This window comes from Antedon bifida, chromosome 9 (assembly GCF_963402885.1).
Source record: "Antedon bifida chromosome 9, ecAntBifi1.1, whole genome shotgun sequence".
NCBI classification, from domain to species: domain Eukaryota; kingdom Metazoa; phylum Echinodermata; class Crinoidea; order Comatulida; family Antedonidae; genus Antedon; species Antedon bifida.
This window is the reverse complement of record NC_136234.1, coordinates 6,068,329-6,089,607: the sequence shown is the minus strand read 5'-3', so window position 1 is coordinate 6,089,607 and position 21,279 is coordinate 6,068,329. Positions and strand designations below refer to the sequence as shown.

At 33.3% G+C, this 21,279-nt stretch overlaps 2 protein-coding genes across 6 annotated transcripts in view; both read left to right on the top strand.

Annotated features, from left to right (window-relative positions):
- The first annotated feature begins 69 nt into the window (after positions 1-69).
- LOC144851666 (BTB/POZ domain-containing protein 17-like) lies at positions 70-10,573 on the top strand. 4 transcript variants are annotated; one of them, XM_078709241.1, is made up of 3 exons: positions 70-175; positions 6,863-7,285; positions 8,319-10,573. In XM_078709241.1, exons 2-3 carry the CDS (start codon positions 6,893-6,895, stop codon positions 9,411-9,413), a joined length of 1,488 nt encoding a protein of 495 aa, XP_078565367.1. In that variant the 5' UTR covers positions 70-175; positions 6,863-6,892; the 3' UTR covers positions 9,414-10,573. The 4 variants fall into 4 exon arrangements, with proteins under 4 accessions (XP_078565367.1, XP_078565369.1, XP_078565368.1 ...); XM_078709243.1 differs by lacking the exon at positions 70-175 and adding an exon at positions 4,345-4,360; XM_078709242.1 differs by lacking the exon at positions 70-175 and adding an exon at positions 5,238-5,506.
- Positions 10,574-12,638: 2,065 nt separating this feature from the next.
- Positions 12,639-21,279, top strand: part of LOC144851656 (uncharacterized) — a 44,639-nt gene continuing 35,998 nt past the window's right edge. For both annotated transcript variants that reach the window (XM_078709223.1, XM_078709222.1), the window contains exons 1-8: positions 12,639-12,712; positions 13,355-13,422; positions 13,618-13,703; positions 14,180-14,344; positions 14,687-14,769; positions 15,200-15,277; positions 15,619-15,673; positions 19,132-19,230. In XM_078709223.1, the coding sequence (XP_078565349.1) occupies positions 13,359-13,422; positions 13,618-13,703; positions 14,180-14,344; positions 14,687-14,769; positions 15,200-15,277; positions 15,619-15,673; positions 19,132-19,230 (630 nt within the window). In that variant the 5' untranslated portion in view covers positions 12,639-12,712; positions 13,355-13,358. The remainder of the gene's footprint in view (positions 12,713-13,354; positions 13,423-13,617; positions 13,704-14,179; positions 14,345-14,686; positions 14,770-15,199; positions 15,278-15,618; positions 15,674-19,131; positions 19,231-21,279) is intronic.

Below are 21,279 nucleotides of genomic sequence, written 5' to 3'. Positions count from 1 at the left end.
AAATATATGACTTGTAAAATATACATAGAAAATACAATGATATGACACTTGTCAAAATGTCAACATTTTTTAGGCCTACAGAGAGGTCACTCCTCGAAAAGTTGTTCTGATTTGTTTGATTAAACAGATTTTCTAAAGAGTTTTTGATGTAAGATAAATTAGGGAACATTCAAAGGTACGTCCTGATATTATACTCTATAAAATTGGTAGGCTAATAGTAACTGATCAAGAATAATAAAGGACCTAAGCCTGGGCTTAGGTCTAGTTAGTTAGGTTAGCAGGGCTAGCTAGGGCCTAGGCCTCACTAGACATGGAGTAACCTAGGCCTATATTCTATTCATTCATATTGTTTAGACTGGTCTAGGCTAGCTACCTGTAGTCTGTCTGTAGAATGTCTTAGGTACATATTGTCAGGCTTACTTATTAGCCTTGTAATCTGTGTTATGTTAATAGTACTAGCCTAGCTAGTAGCTAATATAATAAACTAAAACACCTTATATATTAAGGATATTGCCTAATCTAGTTGAATGTATATTCAATATTGTAATAAATAAACTTAGTTAATGCCTGGAGATTGGTTGAGTCACTTATTATTGTTTTATTGTTATTATTGTTTTTTTTCTTTCTTTTCTTAATTAAATCAATTCTTTCTACAAACATCATGAATTATGATTTTTGTCTGGTTTGTAACAATAGTCTTAGAGAGTACTGCTGTGAATGGGTAAGGACTGTATCATTGACCATGCATGTGGTAATATTTGTGAAAGTGAGCGTTTAAAGTCAGTCGTGTTATTTTGGTGTTGGAAAACCACCATTTATAATGACAATTATTTTTCTTAAATTTTGTTGAAAAAAAAAGAAAACACTCATCAATAGATTTTTTTGTTTTAATCAGAAAATACAACAAAAAACTAATATTTACCAAAGATACATATCTTCCCATCCACAGTAAACCTACTCTAAAACAACAAATGTGTATGTAACACCATCAATACAAAAATTATGACGAGTGTTAATGAAAAAAAAAAATTTACCAAACAAGAGAAGGAATTTCTATTGGAATTAATCAACAAATACAAGGATGTAATAGAGAATAGAGAGTTGAAAATGATGGAGGAAAAGTGTATAGTTTGGGAAAACATTGCAAGAGAATACAATGATAGATTTCATTCAACGAGACGGTCTGACAGCCAATTACGTAAATTCTGGGCAAACATGAAGACACGGGCAAAGAAAAGCTACTTGGATCATGTATATCGTAGTAACGAAGGAGAACCAGCCAAGGCTCTCCGCGACGAATATGCCACGATCATGCAGATATTGCCTAGCAAGTTCCCAGACAATGTAGTGTTTGCTCATTTCAAAGGTTTGTTGTATTCATTTATAATTTCAAAATAATAATCGATAATTTTAGTTGTTGCCATGCTATTTATAGAATGCTTAATTTGCATTTCTTTTAACTGATGGACATACAGTATATGTACTGTACATTAATTTATATGTGAAATACCTAAAACATAATGTAATAGCCACTGTGCAATTGGGACTGGTATTTACAGGTATTTACCACCTGTTGGTCTAGATCCTTAACAGAGTGAGAAGTTGAATAAGTAAAATAATTGTTACAAACTAAATAGTGTCACATGTTGATGATATAATACTTTGATTTGTTTGTAGCTGCTGATGCCAACATGTCCAGTAAAGAGTATGTAGTGATGCAAGAAGGTTGTGATAGTTCGCCAAAAAGAGATCAAGTTATTGTTGAAACAAAGGAAACTAATGCGATGAAAACCGTTGTTCCTGACAGAAACAAAGATCTGGTTATCATAAAAACAGAAGATGAGAATACTGACACTGAGATGGATGACTTTTTTGAAACGCCGTCTGATACTTCGTTGAATTCTCATTCTGGGAACAATACTACCGAGCAACCATCTTCAATCGACGAAGAACCAACTATTCAAATGCACAATCACATTCCGAATAAGAAAAACTGTAATTGTGAACAAGATAATGAAACCCGTACTAAGAGAATCCAACTTTTAGAAGATAAAATACATTTTCAGGCAGAAAAACATAATAGAAAACTTGAGCTACTAAACAACCAAATAAAACAAGCAGAAGAAGAACACCAATTAAAAATGTATTACTTAAAATTGAAATTAGAGAAATTAAGTAAAAAAAAATTACTTTAAACTGTTATGTTATAATATACATTGACCGGTGGTGGATTTATGGGAAGCAGTTATGTTTACTAGAAAGATACAAAGTAACATCATATCACTGCTTAATTTATTTTCTAAATTATAAAGTGATTTAGTCAATATCGTTCCTGGTTACCTGGATAAACTGACAATAGCCCTATCTCTCTCTCCATCTCAAGAGAGGATACAATTACGAAATGAAGAAAATCTGTTAAGCACCCCTATCGGATTTCTTTTCATATCGCCGTAGTGTGTATATGTTTAATTATTATTAAAAGTCAAGATTACATAAAAATTGAATCAATTTTGGGTGGACACAATTTGCATGATTCAACTTTTTTAAGGTCAAAATTGTTCATTTCCTTAGGAATATAAAACAGATCAAAACACCTCAAATACAAAGCAGAGAAATTCTTCCTAAAGCTCTGTCTACACTATCAAACTAGTTTGTGCCTAAATATGGTAGTGATATGCCCAAATATAGTAGTGATATGAAATAATCATGTCCATAATATATTTATGGGCACAGTGTAATAAAGACCAGTTTTGGACCAGGTCTACACACACCATTTAATCTTTGTATCTTAATTTAATATGGGTATTATTATCAGATTTGTACAGTAGTTCAAATAACACCTGTTCCTAAGATTGTCTATAATTTTATACAATTGAAACTTTCCTGGGACACTTAAAACTAAAACAACCTTTTGCAGCTGTTTGTTATGGATATGTGAATGAACATTTGTTGTTCAATATTAAGTGCTTTACAATGTAGAAATAAACTCTGCAAAATACTGGAATTCCAGTGTTTTCATTTTATTTTTAGGTTATTTTTCACTCACATGAATGATAATAAAAAATGAAAGTTTATCCAAGACCTTCAAACGAATATGCTTTCATCTATTTGTTTTTTTATGTTATTGAACTTTTATATTATGTATTATATTGTAATTAAAAATTGTTTTAAAATAAAAAACAAATTCACTTAATCAAGCATGAGTGTTGTTTATTATTCAAAGTGTAGTATTGTTCTAGTTTCAGTTTTATTTCACACTACATACACTATACATTTGTACTTATTTATAAGTATTAATAATACATTTGATTGTGTGTGGAGATTAAAATAAGCCAATGTATCTAAATACACAGAGGTATCTAGATTAATTAAGAATAATTGAAGAATCTAATATGCTATCTCATCGACATACCAATGACCTTTGACATCAATTTACCCTACATTCAATAATTAAAATTTGCTGAATATGTTAATGTGATGGCCTACCACAGTCTTGATATTAGCTTAATATTTCATGCATTTTAAGACCAAGACCATTATACACTATACCTATTACTGTCATGGCCATTAGTGCCTTACAATCTCACATTTAAGTAGTGTTTCTTAACAGAGTTAGGTTTATGCCAACTGATCTTGGCTCAACAAGCATTATTGTGTATATTTTGCAAACTATATTGACAAGTTCTTTGTCCATTGTTGTGTATAATAGCACTGGTATTGTTAAACAGGATTTTAATATTTAAATCTATGGTAAGGTGTTCGTATGGATTACTAAATACTAAGTGTTATTCACCATACTGCTGTTACGTTACTAACCGTACTCAAAATTGAGTGTCTTTTTTTAGTACTTCTATTGAGGTAGTTTACATATTGACCAGTTGAACAGTTATTTTTTTTTACTATAAAGTCAGTTTAATTTTAAGAAATTCTATTGTTTACAGTAGAGCAGAATAGTACACAGTACTACATACAGCTGGTAGGTGAGTGACAGCTGAAATAATCTTTATTTTTAATATAATACATTTATTACTGTTATTTTTTGCATTTCTACTATGAAGTGCAGATAAAGGAAATGTTTTTTTATGAAGCTCATTAGGTATGAGACTACTACATCATTGTTGTGATTTGTCCTATGTTTTGGTTTCATATTTAATCAAATTTCATTTATGCTTAGTTATTGATCATTCACTAAGCATGACTCATCAAGATTGTAATTTATTCCTTCATAATGCGACCATGATGCGACTTATTTTAGAAGTAATCTTCAGTCAGTATGCGATGCTCAGATGCAATTTCCAATGAATATCGTCCAGTTTGATTTACAGTAGTATATTAGATGGTTTAGGTATCTTAATAGTCTGTAAGTATCTTCCTAGAATATTCCAATTGCATTTTCTAAAAGAACATACCAGTGAGTAATGCGCAGACTAGGTCTGTATCTTTTTGATAGTGGTATATAGTACAGTATCATTTTCTTTTGTGTGATATCACTGTGTGTGTCTTACGCAATATATGTGTACCTTGTGTATAGGAGTGTCCCTAAATCCCTATAGTCCCTAAATGTGACTCCCAAATTACTGTATGTCTTGTATCCAAAAATAGGTATGTCCGTGAGGTTTTTTAAAAAAAGGACCGGTCCTGTTCTATCTCCATACACACGTGGCATGTTTTGTTTAGCATGGTGCTTGTACCTTAGTAACGATACTATTAATAGCTAGATATCCATCGCCACAGGGTTTCTGTCATGCTATCCGTTCTGTCTGCTCAAAGTGACTGAACTTGGCCTAAGTTCACCACGTTACAGCATCCAATAGGGAATCAAGAATGTCTTTGTTCATCAATGTTGTTGAGTAGGCCCAATAAGGTATTATAAATTCACACTCATATATAAGTCATATGGTTACTGTTTTGCCTTGTCAAAGAAAAACTGACACAAATTAGGCCTAATAAAAGATTATACATACATTATTATTTATATTATATAAAGTTAAAAAAAATTAAATTAATAGACATGTATTGTGCTAAGCAAATTTTATTTATATTTATTTAAACATACATTTTTTAATGAAAATCGAGTTTTCAAAAAATATATTATATTTACTACCTCATAATATTTAATAATATTCAATATTAATAAGACATTTAATATTATTTTCTTTCTGTTTTACCTCCTAAAACATTCTGCTTACTAAAAAAAAACCTTTGTTGCTATTTTTGCATATCTTAGTACATTCTATACTTGACACTGGGAATTCCTTAGGACTAAAGACTCAAATTACAATCACATTGCTGCCATATAGCACAGTCTAAACTCAAGGTCCTCTCCAAGTCATACAAACTTTTTCTGTCTCCCATATTTTGCCAAACGTCACAAGTCGAGTTTTGGTCATGTGACATAGTTTGGTGGCCAAGAGGATGTTTAGTCACCAATCAAAACAGAGCGTTGACTTTCTATAGACTATTCTTCCTGTGACCACTTTTGGAAATTGTTGCTTTTAATATTAAGGTTAGTTTTCCACAAATTGCCTCATTATCAATGCCTTTGTTTAGGACAGTGATTAGGATAGGGAATTCCACTTCCTTGATTGATACTGTATTTGCAAGCATTGTCTTTGTTTAGTGTTTGTAGTTTAGTCTCATCTCCTGGCCACATCTCTCTACCAGGGAATGTAGATTAGATTCTGTGTTGCTTGCTTAGTATTCTGCCACCATTCACTGAGGCGGTACCGGAAAACAACATGGTATGTAGAAACAGAAATAGTAAATATTGTATTTTTTTTATATTATTTATAGCAGGGAAGAGTGTCCCAGATTTATAGTTTTATAAGGTACTGTTATAGTTAAATAAAGTTTGATGGTTTCCGATGTTCCAATCCATTTACTTTCGTGAAGTTGACAATTTCTCGAAATATTTATTTTTGTACTGTCTGCTGTATCAATGTGCAGAATGGGTTAGTATATTTACTTTACTGTGCAAAAAAATTAATTGTATGTTATAGATAGTAGTTAAACATTCAATTTCAGAACAATTATTTTATTTTATTTGTTATATATTTTATTATGTCATTCACTCTTTCCTGTGTCAATGTTGAAATTTGTTCTAAGTAGACCATCACATGGTATTACAATATTGTATACAATATTAACAATCAACTTCATAATTCATGCATGAACGACTCCAAAAGCACTCAAGCGTGACTCTCAATTGATTTCGAGTTCATCTTTGTCTACAACAAAAGCCAGTAGGCTAGTTTGTATACATTAGTCCAGTACATATGTCCTACAGTCTAGGAAGGACGTCGTCGACATTATACGTGTTGGAAGCAACATGTGAAATTCATAATCAGAACAGTGGGGATCCTGCGGGTTGATCGGCATTGGGATAACTCTGGTTTAGGAAATCCTTTGTTTTAGAGGAAACATAGTGATGTCATCGATATTAATTTATTAGCTGGAATTTTATCAGCTGTTTCAGATGTTTTCTTTTGTGTGCAATAATTATTTTTGTGGAATATTATCAGTTAGTTTCATGAAGTTATAAGACTAAATATGGTAAGGTTTTATTTCAGTGTGTCTTTAATTTAATTATAAAGAATGTAATATTAATGTTATTTGTAAATGATATTTGTCTAGTGTAGGAATGTCTTTGTTTGAGATGTATTCATGCATGTGTCATTAAGAATGGTAGGTTTTGGGCTGACAATACAATACATTTATTTTCACCTTTTTATCACTCGCAAAGCATATGTAGAAATTTACATTCAAGATTTTTTTTTAAATAACAAACATTCTGGATTTGTGTTTTATTTTTGGAAAAACAAAAAATTGATTATTGAATTTAAATTTGTTATTATTTTTTTAGACTGATCCTCGTGTTGTAGGCTATAGAGTCATGGCTGCCGGTGGTGTAGGAGGAGGAGGTGGAGGAGGAGGGGGGAATGTGGCTTTCCCTCATGGTGCCAATCTCAATGATATACCTGCCCTTCAAGCAATCTACATGGTACCTCCAAACCAACAACCTCAACCGCCTGTCTCTATATCCTCCGTAAGCCAAGAAGTCATTGACGAAGGAGACATTTCAAAACTAATGAGTGGTATGGATTGCCATGGCGATGAACGACAATCTCTGAGTGATATGGAAAAGTTTTTTAACAACAGCCTGCTCAGCGATATAACATTGCGCGTTGGGGATGTTACATTTTTCGCTCATAAGCTGATTCTTGTCCGTTCAAGTGAAGTGTTTGAGAGAATGCTGAGTGCTGATTGGATTGATCCTAACAAAGGGGTAAGAAACAAGTTTAAAATGAATAATAATTGTCATCTAGAATCATAGAACAATGGCAAAAATTACTTAAATGAAATAGTTAACAATTATATGACTATGGTACTACAGGTACTATCAATAATTGTAGTTCAATTTCCCTGTTCAAATTGAGTATCAACATCTTATTTCCCATTGTATTTAAATTTCTATTGTTATTATGTGTTAAAAGAATTATTTAAATTGTTCAAAGCTATTACTGTGTTTACTTTGCTATATTGATTTCCTGATGAAACTCCATTACTATTGTAATATGTCAATATATCTTAATAATTGTGATGACATCACAACTAATTTTGTGAGCTGATAACAATAGATATCATAGGTGTGCTGCGGACATTAAACGCTTGATTGCACATGACAATAACAATTCTGGTGTCGATAAACAATGAATATGAAATAAAGGATATTTTTTATGGTGTGTGCATCTGAAATTACAGTCAATAATACTTGGTATCTTATTATATTATACCAGTAAATATTAACGTAAAGCTAGAGGTACTTAAGAATTAAGTACTAAATTTGCTAGATGACAAATTAAATTTTTTCAAAAGAACCAAACTGTGCCAAATTCGCAAGTACAAATTGGCAAGAAGTGGAAACAGTTAATTGTTACTTGGCTTGTTTTCATTTAAACTGTTCCAAAACAAAATTCAGCAAATGCCAAACAAATTAATTTGTGGCATACATAGAATTATATGATCAGTGATATTCAAAATAAATTATCATCATTTGATATGTGTAGGAGGTAGATATGTAAACATTTCCTTTTAAATACATTTACAATTATAAATGTTATAAGGACAGGAGATGAGACCTTCTTTTAACCATAGTTAAATCTAAATCATTTTATGTTAAAGATGTATTGTCCCACATGAAAAATGAAAATTAATAATATATTTTTAAATATTTCCTTGTAATTTTATTTTTGAACAAAGTGTTTATCTAAAATCATTGTTAAATAACCTACTCCCACATGTTTTCTATAATTTCATAGGAGTTGGAACTCGTCGAAGAACCAGAATGTCTTGATGTATTCCCATCATTTCTACGATTCTTGTACGGGTGCCACATCGTACTAACGACTGAGAACACGCTACCGGCCCTCATGCTGGCCGACAAGTACAACGTCGCCGATCTACGAAGGGTATGCATTAATTTCGCAATGACCAATATTATACCGAAACTTCAGCTTAAAGACGTATTTCATATTTGGTATCAGTACGCAACAAAGTGCTATCATCAGCGACTCATCACAAACTGTATACAAGCGCTCTCTCCGAAAGCGGATGACATCATGTCCATGCCGGAATGGAGTCATGAATGGTTAAACCTTGATAAAGAACAATTGACAGAGTTTTTACGCAGCTCTGATTTGACAATCCGAAATGAGATCACTTTATTTTATGCTGTTGTTAAGTGGATCGAGTCGGCAACACATCCTAATCGGATGCAAAACAGCGAGAAACTTCTACGTGAGCTGATGCATTTTATTCGGTTTCCGATGATGACGCCAGAACAATTAGATGCGCTTGAGCATCACAAGATTATTGAACAGCACAAAGATCTTTTTCTACCGTTACTTCTACAAGCCTATAAATTCAACTCGCTAACACTGGAGCACCGCGCAAATAATAAAGACTTTACGACTTCATCCTTCTTACTGAGAAATTACACGGACCTACGTTGGGATAAACGTATCGTTTTAACCGGTTATTCACAGTATATAAAAGTCTCAGAAGTTATGCCTCGTTTCTCAACACGTTCCTCAGCCTATCCCCACACAAGTTGGGACTGGGAAATTAAAATTTACCCTAAGGGGTCGTCGTCGACTAACGATGATTTTCGCGCCATCTTGTATTCTAACGTAGTCCTGGATCAGCCTAGGCCGATGGAGTACTTGCTGTCGTTGGTGAGTAATAACGCCGTCTTGCGTACTGTATCAGGAAAAAAGAACTTTTCGAAAACGAGGTATCAAGTTGATACTGAGATTGATAAGAAAGTGACGTTGGAGGAATTGATGGCTCCAGGTTGCCCACTCCTTATCAATGATTCTGTTGTACTACAGGTTTCTATCAAGCCATTACAATGAACTGCAGTAATGTCAAAATGTCCCCTTAATAGTGTCCCTGGAGGTGTCCAATGAATATAGATTTCTGTAGTGTGGAAAAATATATTGGTCATTCTTCATTCACTATTAGGACCCCACAAAATTTCCCTTAATTGTGTCGCCGGGCTTGTCCAATGAATATGGATTTCTCATAGTGTTGAAAAATATATTGGCCCTCCTTTGTTCACTATTAAAGGACACCTTTAGGACCCAACAAAATGTCCCCTTAATAGTGTCCCGGAGGAGTCCAATGAAACATGAATTTTCCTTAGTTTAAAACATGTATTGGCCCTTCTTTGTTCACTATTAAGAGGACACCTTCCAGACCCAACAAAGTGTCCCCTTACACTACAGTAATAGTGTCCCGGGGGTTTCCAATGAATATGGATTTTCCGTAGTGTTGAAACATATTGGCCCTCCTTTGTTCACTATTAAGGGGACACCTTCAAGACCCAACAAAGTGTCCCCTTACACTACAGTAATAGTGTCCCGGGGGTTTCCAATGAATATGGATTTTCCGTAGTGTTGAAACATATTGGCCCTCCTTTGTTCACTATTAAGAGGACACCTTCAAGACCCAACAAAATGTCCCCTTAATAGTGTCCCGGGGGTTTTCAATGAATATGGATTTTCCGTAGTGTTAAAACATATATTGGCCCTCCTTTGTTCAATATTAGGTTCCTCCTCCCTCCCCCCACCTCTCTTAGAATGGTTTTGTACTGCTCAATGTGAGCTTAACTTACCTTTACTGATTTTTTAATTTACAAAATATTGAATACAAATTTAACAAACAAGATTAATGTTTGATTTGCCAAATTATTATGTAAAATATTACTTTTTTAACATTAATATATAAAATATATTAATTAATTACAAACTTATTGAAAGTTTGCAGTTGTTTGTGAAGTTGTTTGTAGAAAAACTGTAACCATTTTATTATTTAATGTGTGTTGGCTATTTTGCCGGATTTTTATCTATTATTTATTATCTATTTTAGAATATTATATAGTTCTGTATGTCTTTGCAGTATTGTCTTGGAAATAGCTAATATTTTGCAACATTTAGTATGAAACAAATTTAATAAATGGATCATCATCCATATGAACTGTTAAGTTAATTAACTTGTGTGGGCATTAGAATATACTTAACTAATTCAAAGAATAAATGAAAATAAAAATAAATTGTTGTTTACGTTTTACATTTGTATTGCATTCATTCCTCTTTGACACATACGTGTGGTTCACACTAGAGACGCAACGCAAGGACGTACGCGCAACGGTGAGCGACTTGACCAATGACAAGCCACTGTTCGATTATTCCATCGCTTGTGATTGGTAAAATCACTAAAGCCTGGTTCCCACTAGAACGCAACGCAGCGACGTATTGACGCAAAGTGATGTATTGCGTAATCACAAGTGGGAACGACGACGACACACAACAGTGCTGCAAAAATCGCAGGTTTGATTTTACGCAGGCGGGGGCAAACACAATTAGTGGAAGGGCATTTGCTTACGTTGCGTAGGTTGCGTTACGTTGCGTCGCTAGTGTGAACCAAGCTTTACGTTGCGTTGCGCCCTTGCGTTACGTCGCTAGTGGCAACTAAAAAGCTTGGTTCCCACTAGAACGTAACGCAAGGACGTAAACGCAACGCAAGCGTTTTAACCAATGACAAGCGAAGTTATAGACAGAAATCACAAGCGAATAAGCCATCGCTTGTAATTGGTCAATTCACTTGCGTTGCGTTACGTCCTTGTGTTGCGTCGCTAGTGGGAACCACGCTTTAGCGACGCAACCTACGCAACGTAAGAAAATGCCCTTCCAATCATTGTGTTTGCCCACGCCTGCGTGAAATCAAACCTGCGATGTTTGCAGCATTATTGCGTCGTCGGTTCCCACTTGTGATTACGCAATACAGCAGTTTGCGTCAATACGTCGCTGCGTTGCGTCCTAGTGAGAACCACGCTTAACAATTGCTGTACTACCAATTTCCTGATAACATTAAATATAGTTTAAGTTTCGACCCATACAAAAAGTTCTACAAAATTAAATACCGTAATACAGGACAGGAGAGGACATAAAATATTGAAAAATCCCAACGTGTGTTTGACGTGTGGTGTTTTAAGACGACCGTTCGCACTAATGCTTGGTTCCCACTAGAGACGAAACGCAAGGACGTACGTTGACGAGTTGACTAATCACAAGCGATGGATTATTTGAACTCTCGCTTGTCATTGGTCAACACGCTTACCTTGCGTTTACGTTCTTGCGTTGCGTCCTAGTGGGAACCAAGCGTAAAAATCATCCCATGATATTCTTGCAAAACGTGGCCCGGAGTTTTCTCCGACCACTTGAACGTATAGGAGCTTAGTGTAAACGTATGTTTAATTACACTTCAAGAAAAAAAGAACAAACCAGAATTTACATCTTGTACTGATTGACCTAAATAGAAAATTCCAAATTACAGAGATGCTACAGTATTTAGTGGTCCCATTGAAGATTAAATCTGAGATTTGATTCTAATCTACTGACCTTTCTCATACCAATAATCGGACAATAGAACAAAATCATTCCCCCAGGGCTTACAACACCTGACCATAGGGTATTTTAATCCATTTTATATTTTTCAACATATTATTTTAAGGCACTGTATTAACAGACGCAACGTATGTGAGATTCTTGCAAATTATATAGCTATTAACTTTCCCAATATGGGAATTAATAAATACCTCCCCTGCAAAAAGTTACGAATAATCAGAAAGCACGATGTTCTGACATTTATTGGTGACAGTCCAACCCAATGATTGTGAATATTAGCTCTTATGACAACTTCGATTCAATATTTGGTCAGCAATTAATATTACCGTATTAGGTTATCTGCTACTTGGAAAATTTCTCTCTACAAAAAAGTAATACATATATTAAAATCCGCCGAAATATGTTTCTGCTATTAAAATTCAAATGTAGTTACTTGTGGATGTGTATAATAGTATTACTACTAGTAATGTAGTGACCTTAAAATGTACTACTCGATCGATGTATGCAGCTTTTTCAAAACTAAAATTAACAATACATCATAATAAAAACGTCGTGATCAGCCTGCTCAATATTTAAATTTTCAACAACTTTTTTTACGATGTATAAAACGTCGCCCTCTATTGTTATGACCATAGCTACCATTCCGGTTACTTCAAAAACAAGTTTTCGTCTGCTTCGTGTGACTGTCAATTTAGTTTTATTTATAGTTTCTAAATCTTGAAAAGAAATGAATAGAACCATTTCCAGTAAGTTTAATAATGTATTCATAGTAAATTGCAATAACAGGTTAGCTATTCACTAGCAGCTGGGCAGTAGGCCTAGTGGTAGGCTAGCCTAGGCCTAGGCCTAGAAAAATAGGATCGGACGACGGAGGAGGAGGAGAGGAGCAGACCAGGTGCCACACAGTCACAGTGTCAGTAGTAGTTACTATAGGCCTAGGCTAGCTATCTATACTCTTACATTCCGCTCCTAGTTAAGCCTGTGCCCCATGTCTCGGTTGTGTTGGTGGTAGGTAGTTCTCTATCGGTGCAGTATGCCATTGAGATTGAATGGACTAACTAATGTAATGTAATAACATAAGGTTTATCGCAAATAAATAGTGTGCGCGATGATGGGAAGGATTTGGGAGCAAACGTCACGGCGCGTACGTACGTTTTGCTGTTGCCTGCATGCTGTGTACATACCCTTCCCATCATGCATTGTGCAATGACGTTCCTAGCGAAATCAAGCTATTTGCAATAAACCTTATGATTAAAACTGTTTGTCAGATAATCGACACTCCTGCTACCATGGCACAGTGAATGATGTGGATGGTTGTACTTTGTAGAGCTGCTCATGCTCATAATCATAACCATACTTGACAACATGCTTTTTATTATTCCTATAAGGTTTATGATGACAGCAGTAACGAAGGCACCAGATGTGAACAGCACTATTGAACATCTACAGGAGTTAGGTAGGCTGAACTCTCAATAACAAGAATAATAATAATATTATTGGTCATATAATATTAATAATTACAAGTTGATATTATACATAGCCTACTACTAAAAAGTATATATAATTTATACAAACTATATTTTATGCATAGTTGAGAGATCAGGCATATACATGTGTTTAATTTCTTTTTTATTTAAAAAAAATTATTTAGGTGATCGTATGAGAACATCTGAATACACATTCCAAGATGCAGATGTGGATTTACTAAATGCTATCTCACAATCAATCAAAGATTTGGTAAATGTTTAATGCACAGTTTATTTCTTGAACAAAACAAATACACTACTTTTAATTAATTCATATCCATTCCACAAAAAGAGCACCTGGTAACTAATAATAGAAACTAATAAAATAACCGCTATTCCAGGTTTTTTTGTTGATAACCACACACCCTGCGTAAACATTCATAGTAAGCATGGGTTCACAGAGGACCTAATCCGAATTTTCTCACTTAAGGTTAAATATTATGAAACAAACAGAGAAAGGATGATCTAAAGCTCTGTCTACATTATCAAAACAAGTTTGACTAAAAAAGTGTGATGTGCCCAAATATGGTGGTGATATGACATCATTGTGTCCATATATTATGGGCACATCATATTTTGTTGTCACATAATGTTTGATAGTGTAGACAGAGCTTTATAGTGTTATGAACAATATAATAATATATATTTGTAATGAAACAATTTTTTTATTCACTAATTCTGCAACAGGATATAGAGCGTGTTCAGGTGCACAACACGCTTGAAACTGAGACAATAGCTGCTAGTTTGCTAAGGAACAAGCTTCAATTCTTCCCATCAAGTATCAAGAGAGAGATCAAAGATGCTGTGGAGTCAGCTAGGTCTTCAAATGCGGAAGAGTTGAAAAATCTTCAGGTATTATATTTACTTGATTTTGTTACATTTTGAACAAAACATTTATTTCCACCAAGCTATACACTATCACTACTCCATAGACAAGTCTTTACCCTAATGACCTGATCTTGTCTAAAGCTCTGTCTACACTATTAATCTAGAAGTGCTGTGCCCAAATATGGATTGGTAGTGATGTGCATAAATATGGTAGTGATATGATGTCATTGTGTCCATATATGGGAACATCAACATTTTTTTTTTCACATAAAATTTGATAGTGTATACAGAGCTTAAGCCTCAGTTACCAGTTCAGAAACTAATTTAAAATAAAATACAAGTGTAGTGTATTTGATTCATTTTCAGGATGAACTTAACGCTTTAAATGATAGCCTCATTTATCTTGAAGACAAACAGAAGAATTTGAGCAAAGAAAATGCCATCCTTCAGTAAGTGCAAATTGGTTGGAATTTCTTAGATATTCATATATGATATAAGTAGTTATTATTTAATAGTAGTGATCTATGGCATATATATATATATGGAAACACAACATAATTATTATTTAACAAAGAAATAATTACTGTTGTTTCAGTGCTTCTGTCATCTGAAAACGGACTGGCAAAGACTTGGTAGAGAACTATCTAGGTGTAATTAATTAAATTCAGTATCATATTATAATATACTGTAGAGTAAATGATTTTAAAGCTCTGTCTACACTATCAAACTTTATGTGACAAAAAATGTGATTTGCCCATATATGGACACGATGATATCATATCACTACCATATTTGGGCACATCACACATTTTGTCAAACTAGTTTGATAGTGTAGACAGAGCGTAACATGTTTTGTTTTTATTATTTTGTCTACAAAAGTCCTGAACGTGATATGGTACGGCAACAACATGAAGAGGTCATCTCACAGCTTAACCAGCGTATGGCGGATAAAGCCAGGTATAATTGTTGGCCTACATAATCATTTTTGTACCTCAATCTGCGTTCGTCATCCACTCATAATTAAAAATTTCATTTTTTTCAGTTTGAAAGAGACATTAAAAACTAAAAATAAAATCCAATGCTTCTTGTTTAAACTAACCACGTTACTGTGTTATTCTTAATGTTAGCAATTACTTGTTGTTATAATAATATAATATTTTTTGCTGTGTATTTTGGACTTGGACGTACCTTTATCATCAAAATGTGCCACTGTTGTAAAAGTGAAGTTTCCAATAAATTATTATTATAAAGACCTGACTTGTCCACAATGTAAAACAATGTAATTTGTTTATTTATAGCAAGCAAATCACATTGAATGAAACGAGAGATCAGCTGAGAGACACAAATCAGAAGGTTAGTGACAATCATTGTCATTTTGTCACCAATTTATAATTGACACTACTCATGACAATATAGCAGAGTCAATCTGTGCATGCCCACAAAGTATTCCCTGTTGTTATAGGTCATTTTCCTGCCTGAAATATTTACGGTATTGGTGTAATTAAAAGTCTGTATTTTTCAATGTGCAGTATTATTATTACAGATTATTGGTTTATTTGATATAGTGCCCTCTATTGTTTTGGTTTACTTTCAAACCAGTATAATAATTATATCTGGTGCTTTTATTATTTCAAATCAATTAATATTCAGTATCACTGGGTGGTTTAGATTTTCTTCTATGCTTGTTAATAGTAGTGAGGCTGTATGCTTGCATTCCACATCCACGTCAAATAGTGATAATGGGAAATTAAGTGTTCCGAGAGCCGTTTTAATTTAAAAGTTAGCCAGAGCCTTTTTCGATAGGCTATAAATAGAAAGTTACCGAACATTTCGAGCGACGCGAGTTCTGACTTCCGTATTTTATAGGCTGTCTAAATTTCCTTTTTAACTCGTTTATATTAAATTATATTGCTGTTTAATTGATTTCTGTGTATTAGGAACATTTATTTTAAACAAAAACCACAACAGTACCAATTTTTGTTGATTATGGATTCATTTATTCGAATTCTAAGATAAACGTCTAAGCCAAGTGTAAGCGTAAACAAAGCGAGTCATACGACGAAAACAAGAAAGTGAAAACTAACTAGTTTGTTAAAATAGTTAACATTAATTTGGAACTTTTAAATGAAATTCTGAAAATGGTATAATATAGTCTTATATGTATTTTCTAAGATTTCCAAAAATAAGCTTGGTGTTATTTTTCAAACAAATTCTATAAGGAGTTGAATATAGGTCTGTTTTAAGCGAAAGCACGGTGCGCGTAGGCCTAGGGAGACGCGGCAGGGCTGGAATAATCATTTTCTTTGGCGTAGAGAATGAGGGAAGATGCGCTTCATCATTGGCCCCTCGATTGTTATTCTTGTTAAGTGGCTGATTCATAATCTTAAAATATGAGGACAAAGGGCTTATAAATTTTGAAATAAAGTGTTGAACTTTCATTTTTCTTAAAATTATTAAGAAGTGGGTCTGCAAGCTAGGCCTGGACTGTTTAAATTGGTAAAATACTATAAAATCAATACATTCTTGGGGCTAAATAATTAATGAAATTTCACGATTCCCTTCTTTTTATTATAATAATGGAGCAATAAATGAAATACACACCATTTAACATAAAACCTTTAATATTATCACAAATTAGACAACAAGTTTTGTACATTAAATTAACATCTTTTGTACTAGGCCTTTTTCTATTATATTTATAATGATTATTATTGCCGATTTGGAAATCACATTTAAACTTTATAACAATTACCGCACAACAACCAACCTCCGCTTGAACCTTTAAATAAGTAAATTAGGAAAATATCAAGTTTTTAAAAATTAAATGTCCTTTGGCAATAAAAATCTGTAGATATCCATAATTACTGTATGTGTTGTTTCACATATGCCGGTAAATTAATGAGAAATTGTTGTTGATTAATGCTATTTCTATTGTATTGAAGTATGCAGACAGCTTAAGAACATCCCTCTGTGATCTGTAAAAAAAAACAACATTAAATTAATAATAATCATTATTTAGTTATATTTGTAATCATTTATTTTTATTTCCTTAGGCCTAGGCCTATAAATACGCGCGCCCGACAATGAACACGCGCCAACAATACACGCACTACTCCACTATAATAACAGGCTAAAGCCTAGCTCTCCTAGCTGTAAACTAGGCCTAGACTATATTGATTTTTAAATAAAATAAAAGAGGCTTTGTAAAGTTTTATGATTAAAAACAGCTTTCCTATATATTATATAATGTTCTTATTATTTTAAAAAGCAACATTTTTAATCTTATGGTGTAAAAAAATGATTTTAGCTACAACCATGTGTTCCATTTTCAGCAGTAAAATAACCAAAAAGGCACATGTTTAAGCAGCCATTAAAAAAAAAAAAAAAATAACACCAACGAGATTTTTTTATTAACTACTATTGAAAAATTAAATATCCAGAAAATATAAAACCCACCTGCTCAAAAAGTTAGGTTGTTTTATTACAGCCTCAACAAATTAGACGAAATTTTAACATTCGAATACCCTAAAATTGTTTAAAAAACATCGGTGTCATTCACCCTTGTTTGACACAGATATAATGGCTTTGTCGATAAAAAAAACAATATCACGTGGTTCGTAGATGCTGTGTCAAAGGTTTTCATGAATTATTCATTAGTAAATAAAACCAAAAGTTCCAATTGGCCAGTTTGCAAAAACTTAATATTTATTTTTAAAAACAAAGTTGCTTCTCCGGGTAATTATTCACGCTGTCTCGTGTGCAAAAACGATTCGCTGCCGATAGAGGGCTCACTACTTTTTTTCCCTGGTGAATTGAATGTGATTCCAATCCCAAAGTCCGAGGTTCAATCCTGACCTAGTGCCAGGGTTGTAACTCACGAATCTCAACTCCATTCCCTAAGCCTAAGACTTAATTTATAAGCACGATAAATTATAAAATAGTTTATCCATCCTGTAATTGGCGGGTTACTCTCTGTTGAATGCGTAAGAAATATAAAAATAAAGAAATGGATGTCCAAATATGAATATATTAACATTCATTTTTATTTGGATAAAAAAAGCTGTACAAACCCAGAACCATTGTGTTAAAAATATTTTACCAAGGCCATAGAAATAGTGAGATAAGGGTAACAACTGATCTGATCAAGGCCATAGAAGTAGTATTATAAGGGTAACTAAGACTTTCTACTGGTCTATACTTCTTTATTGTCTCATTAAAGTTTGTTTCAAGGGCTGTGTCTGCTTTCATAGATTTCATGATATCTGGAAAAAAATATGTAATGATATAATGGTGGAGATTTATATATGAATATGTGGTTTATTTAAATTGTATTTATTCCCATTAATGTCATTATAATCATCTTGTGCATCATCATTAGCATAATCATTGTCTTTGTTATCATTATCAGAATAATCATAATTTGCATGTTTCATTAACTACATCATTATCACCGGCACAATCATTATCTTCATCATTGTCTACCTCATGCATCATTATCACTATCAATTTCACGTTACTGCCACAATATAAAACACAATCTGATGATATTCAGACAACCGGTATTTTTTGTCGGGTTGCTCATTCATATAATAGTTTAGTTCAAATGTTTCCTTACATCGATATTTTTAGTTGTATGCTTTTAATGTCATTTTTAATAATATATAAAACTGTTTGTTTTCCTTGTTCTTTTTTATGTAAATCAAATGTATATTTTATGGCGATCCTGTTTTGGTGTTTTTCTTTTACACTGTTGGATCTTGAATAAATAAATAAAATAAATAAATAAATGTTGACTTTTGATTACATAACAGATTGTAGACTTGGAGACAGGAATTATCATTCTGAAGGAGGATATGATACAGGAAAGAGCTGATGCAAGACAGGAGAAGAAACGACTCAAACAAGCTGTGGTAAGTCACTGCCATTCAGACAACTTGGTTATTGCATCCGCCATCTTGTGACCACACGCTTTTGTATTAGATGTATTATGTTTGTATTTGTGGATTTCTTTATTTTTAAGAGTGTTTTTATTTGAATTTCAATGTGCTACTTTTTTTTTCACATTGTAGTGTCACTGAAACTAAGTTAACCAGTTACTAAAACCAAGTTAGCCAGTCACTAAAGCCAAGTTAGCCAGTCACTAAAGCCAAGTTAGCCAGTCACTAAAACAAATTTAGTCAATCACTAAAACCAAGTTAGCCAGTCATTAAAACCAAGTTAGCCAGTCACTAAAACCAAGTTAGCCAGTCACTAAAACCAAGTTAGCTTCACTAAAACCAAGTTAGCCTGTCACTAAAGCCAAGTTAGCCAGTCACTAAAACAAATTTAGTCAATCACTAAAACCAAGTTAGCCAGTCATTAAAACCAAGTTAGCCAGTCACTAAAACCAAGTTAGCCAGTCACTAAAACCAAGTTAGCCAGTCACTAAAACCAAGTTAGCTTCACTAAAACCAAGTTAGCCTGTCACTAAAACCAAGTTAGTCAACCACTAAAACCAAGTTAGTCAACCACTAAAACCATGTTAGTCAATCACTAAAACCAAGTTAGCCAGTCACTAAAACCATGTTAACCAGTCACTGAAACCAAGTTAGCCATTTCCTAAATCCAAGTTAGCCAGTCACTAAAACCAAGTTAGCCAGTCACAAAAAGCAAGTTAGCCAGTCACTAAAACCAAGTTAGCCAGTCACTAAACCCAAGTTAGCCAGTCACTAAAACCAAGTTAGCCAGTCACTAAAACCAAGTTGCTTACATCTGTGTAGTTAGTCAGCTGACATCAGCTGTTGCAATAAACTATATTTATATGGCTGGCAACTGACTATTATACTAGCTTAGTTATTAGCATATTTCACAACCAGAAATGAAAATGAATATAGTGTATTTATATGTATTATCGTTGTCTTATTCAAATTATCCACTGACCTGTACAGAGCCTCAAATTTATGTCAACTCATTAAAACTGATATAAAATGTGTTACTAAGTTACTAAGGTGAACGGCAGATGATATTATTTTATTACCATTTACAAAGCATTGGATTTTGAAAAAGGATTTCTGTTATATAGTATAGTAGGTTTATTTAGGAATGTGATTTATCATAAATTGACATTAAGCAGGTGGGTAATACTAAATAGTAATAAGTTTTATTCTACCATAGATAAACTTGATTCAGCCAAGTGTAAAAATGTAAGAATCCTCCCTATTTTAAATCAATTCATGAAACATACACATTTTTGTTTTATTTAAAATACAAGAAAATAAATAATTACAAATATAAAGAATTTACTTTTCAAAGATGTTATACTGTAGTTACAGTCTGACCTGACGTAGCCTTTTAAAATCAGTTTTTAAAATTTTAGTTGTAACCACTGTTAGTGTTACTATATACCTATGCTATAATATCAAGTCATGGTCCTAAATTGGAGTATATAATTTGTTTTTGATTAGAAAGATATTTATAGATATATGTATTATGGCTGACGTCTGTTGGGAATGACAATGTCAATTAGTCTTATTCATTCATCTGAATGATGGGTGAAACTAAGCCAGGACTGTTTAAAGCACCTTGATTGATCCTATCATTGATCAAGGGCTTCTCTCATCCAGTGCACACCTTGACCAGAGGATAGGCATAAGCCAATACATCTGAGACAGATACTAGATATAGGGACTGCCATAAGAGTCAGCAGTTGATTTCAAATGCCTAATGGGACCCCAGCTCCATATATACAGCACCAGATATTCCCAGATGGTCTCCCATCCAATCTCTAACCGAGCCCAACTTTGCTTCACTTCTGTGATCTGACGAGAACAGGTGTTTCAAAGTGGTACTGTAAGGCCGTATTAGGAACTAGTTTGAAATCAACTAATTGCTAGTGACTATGATTTATTAGGATTCATAAAATGACAGTAATGTTTGACACTTGATTTATGAATCTGTCATTTTTTATGAGTCTTTTATGC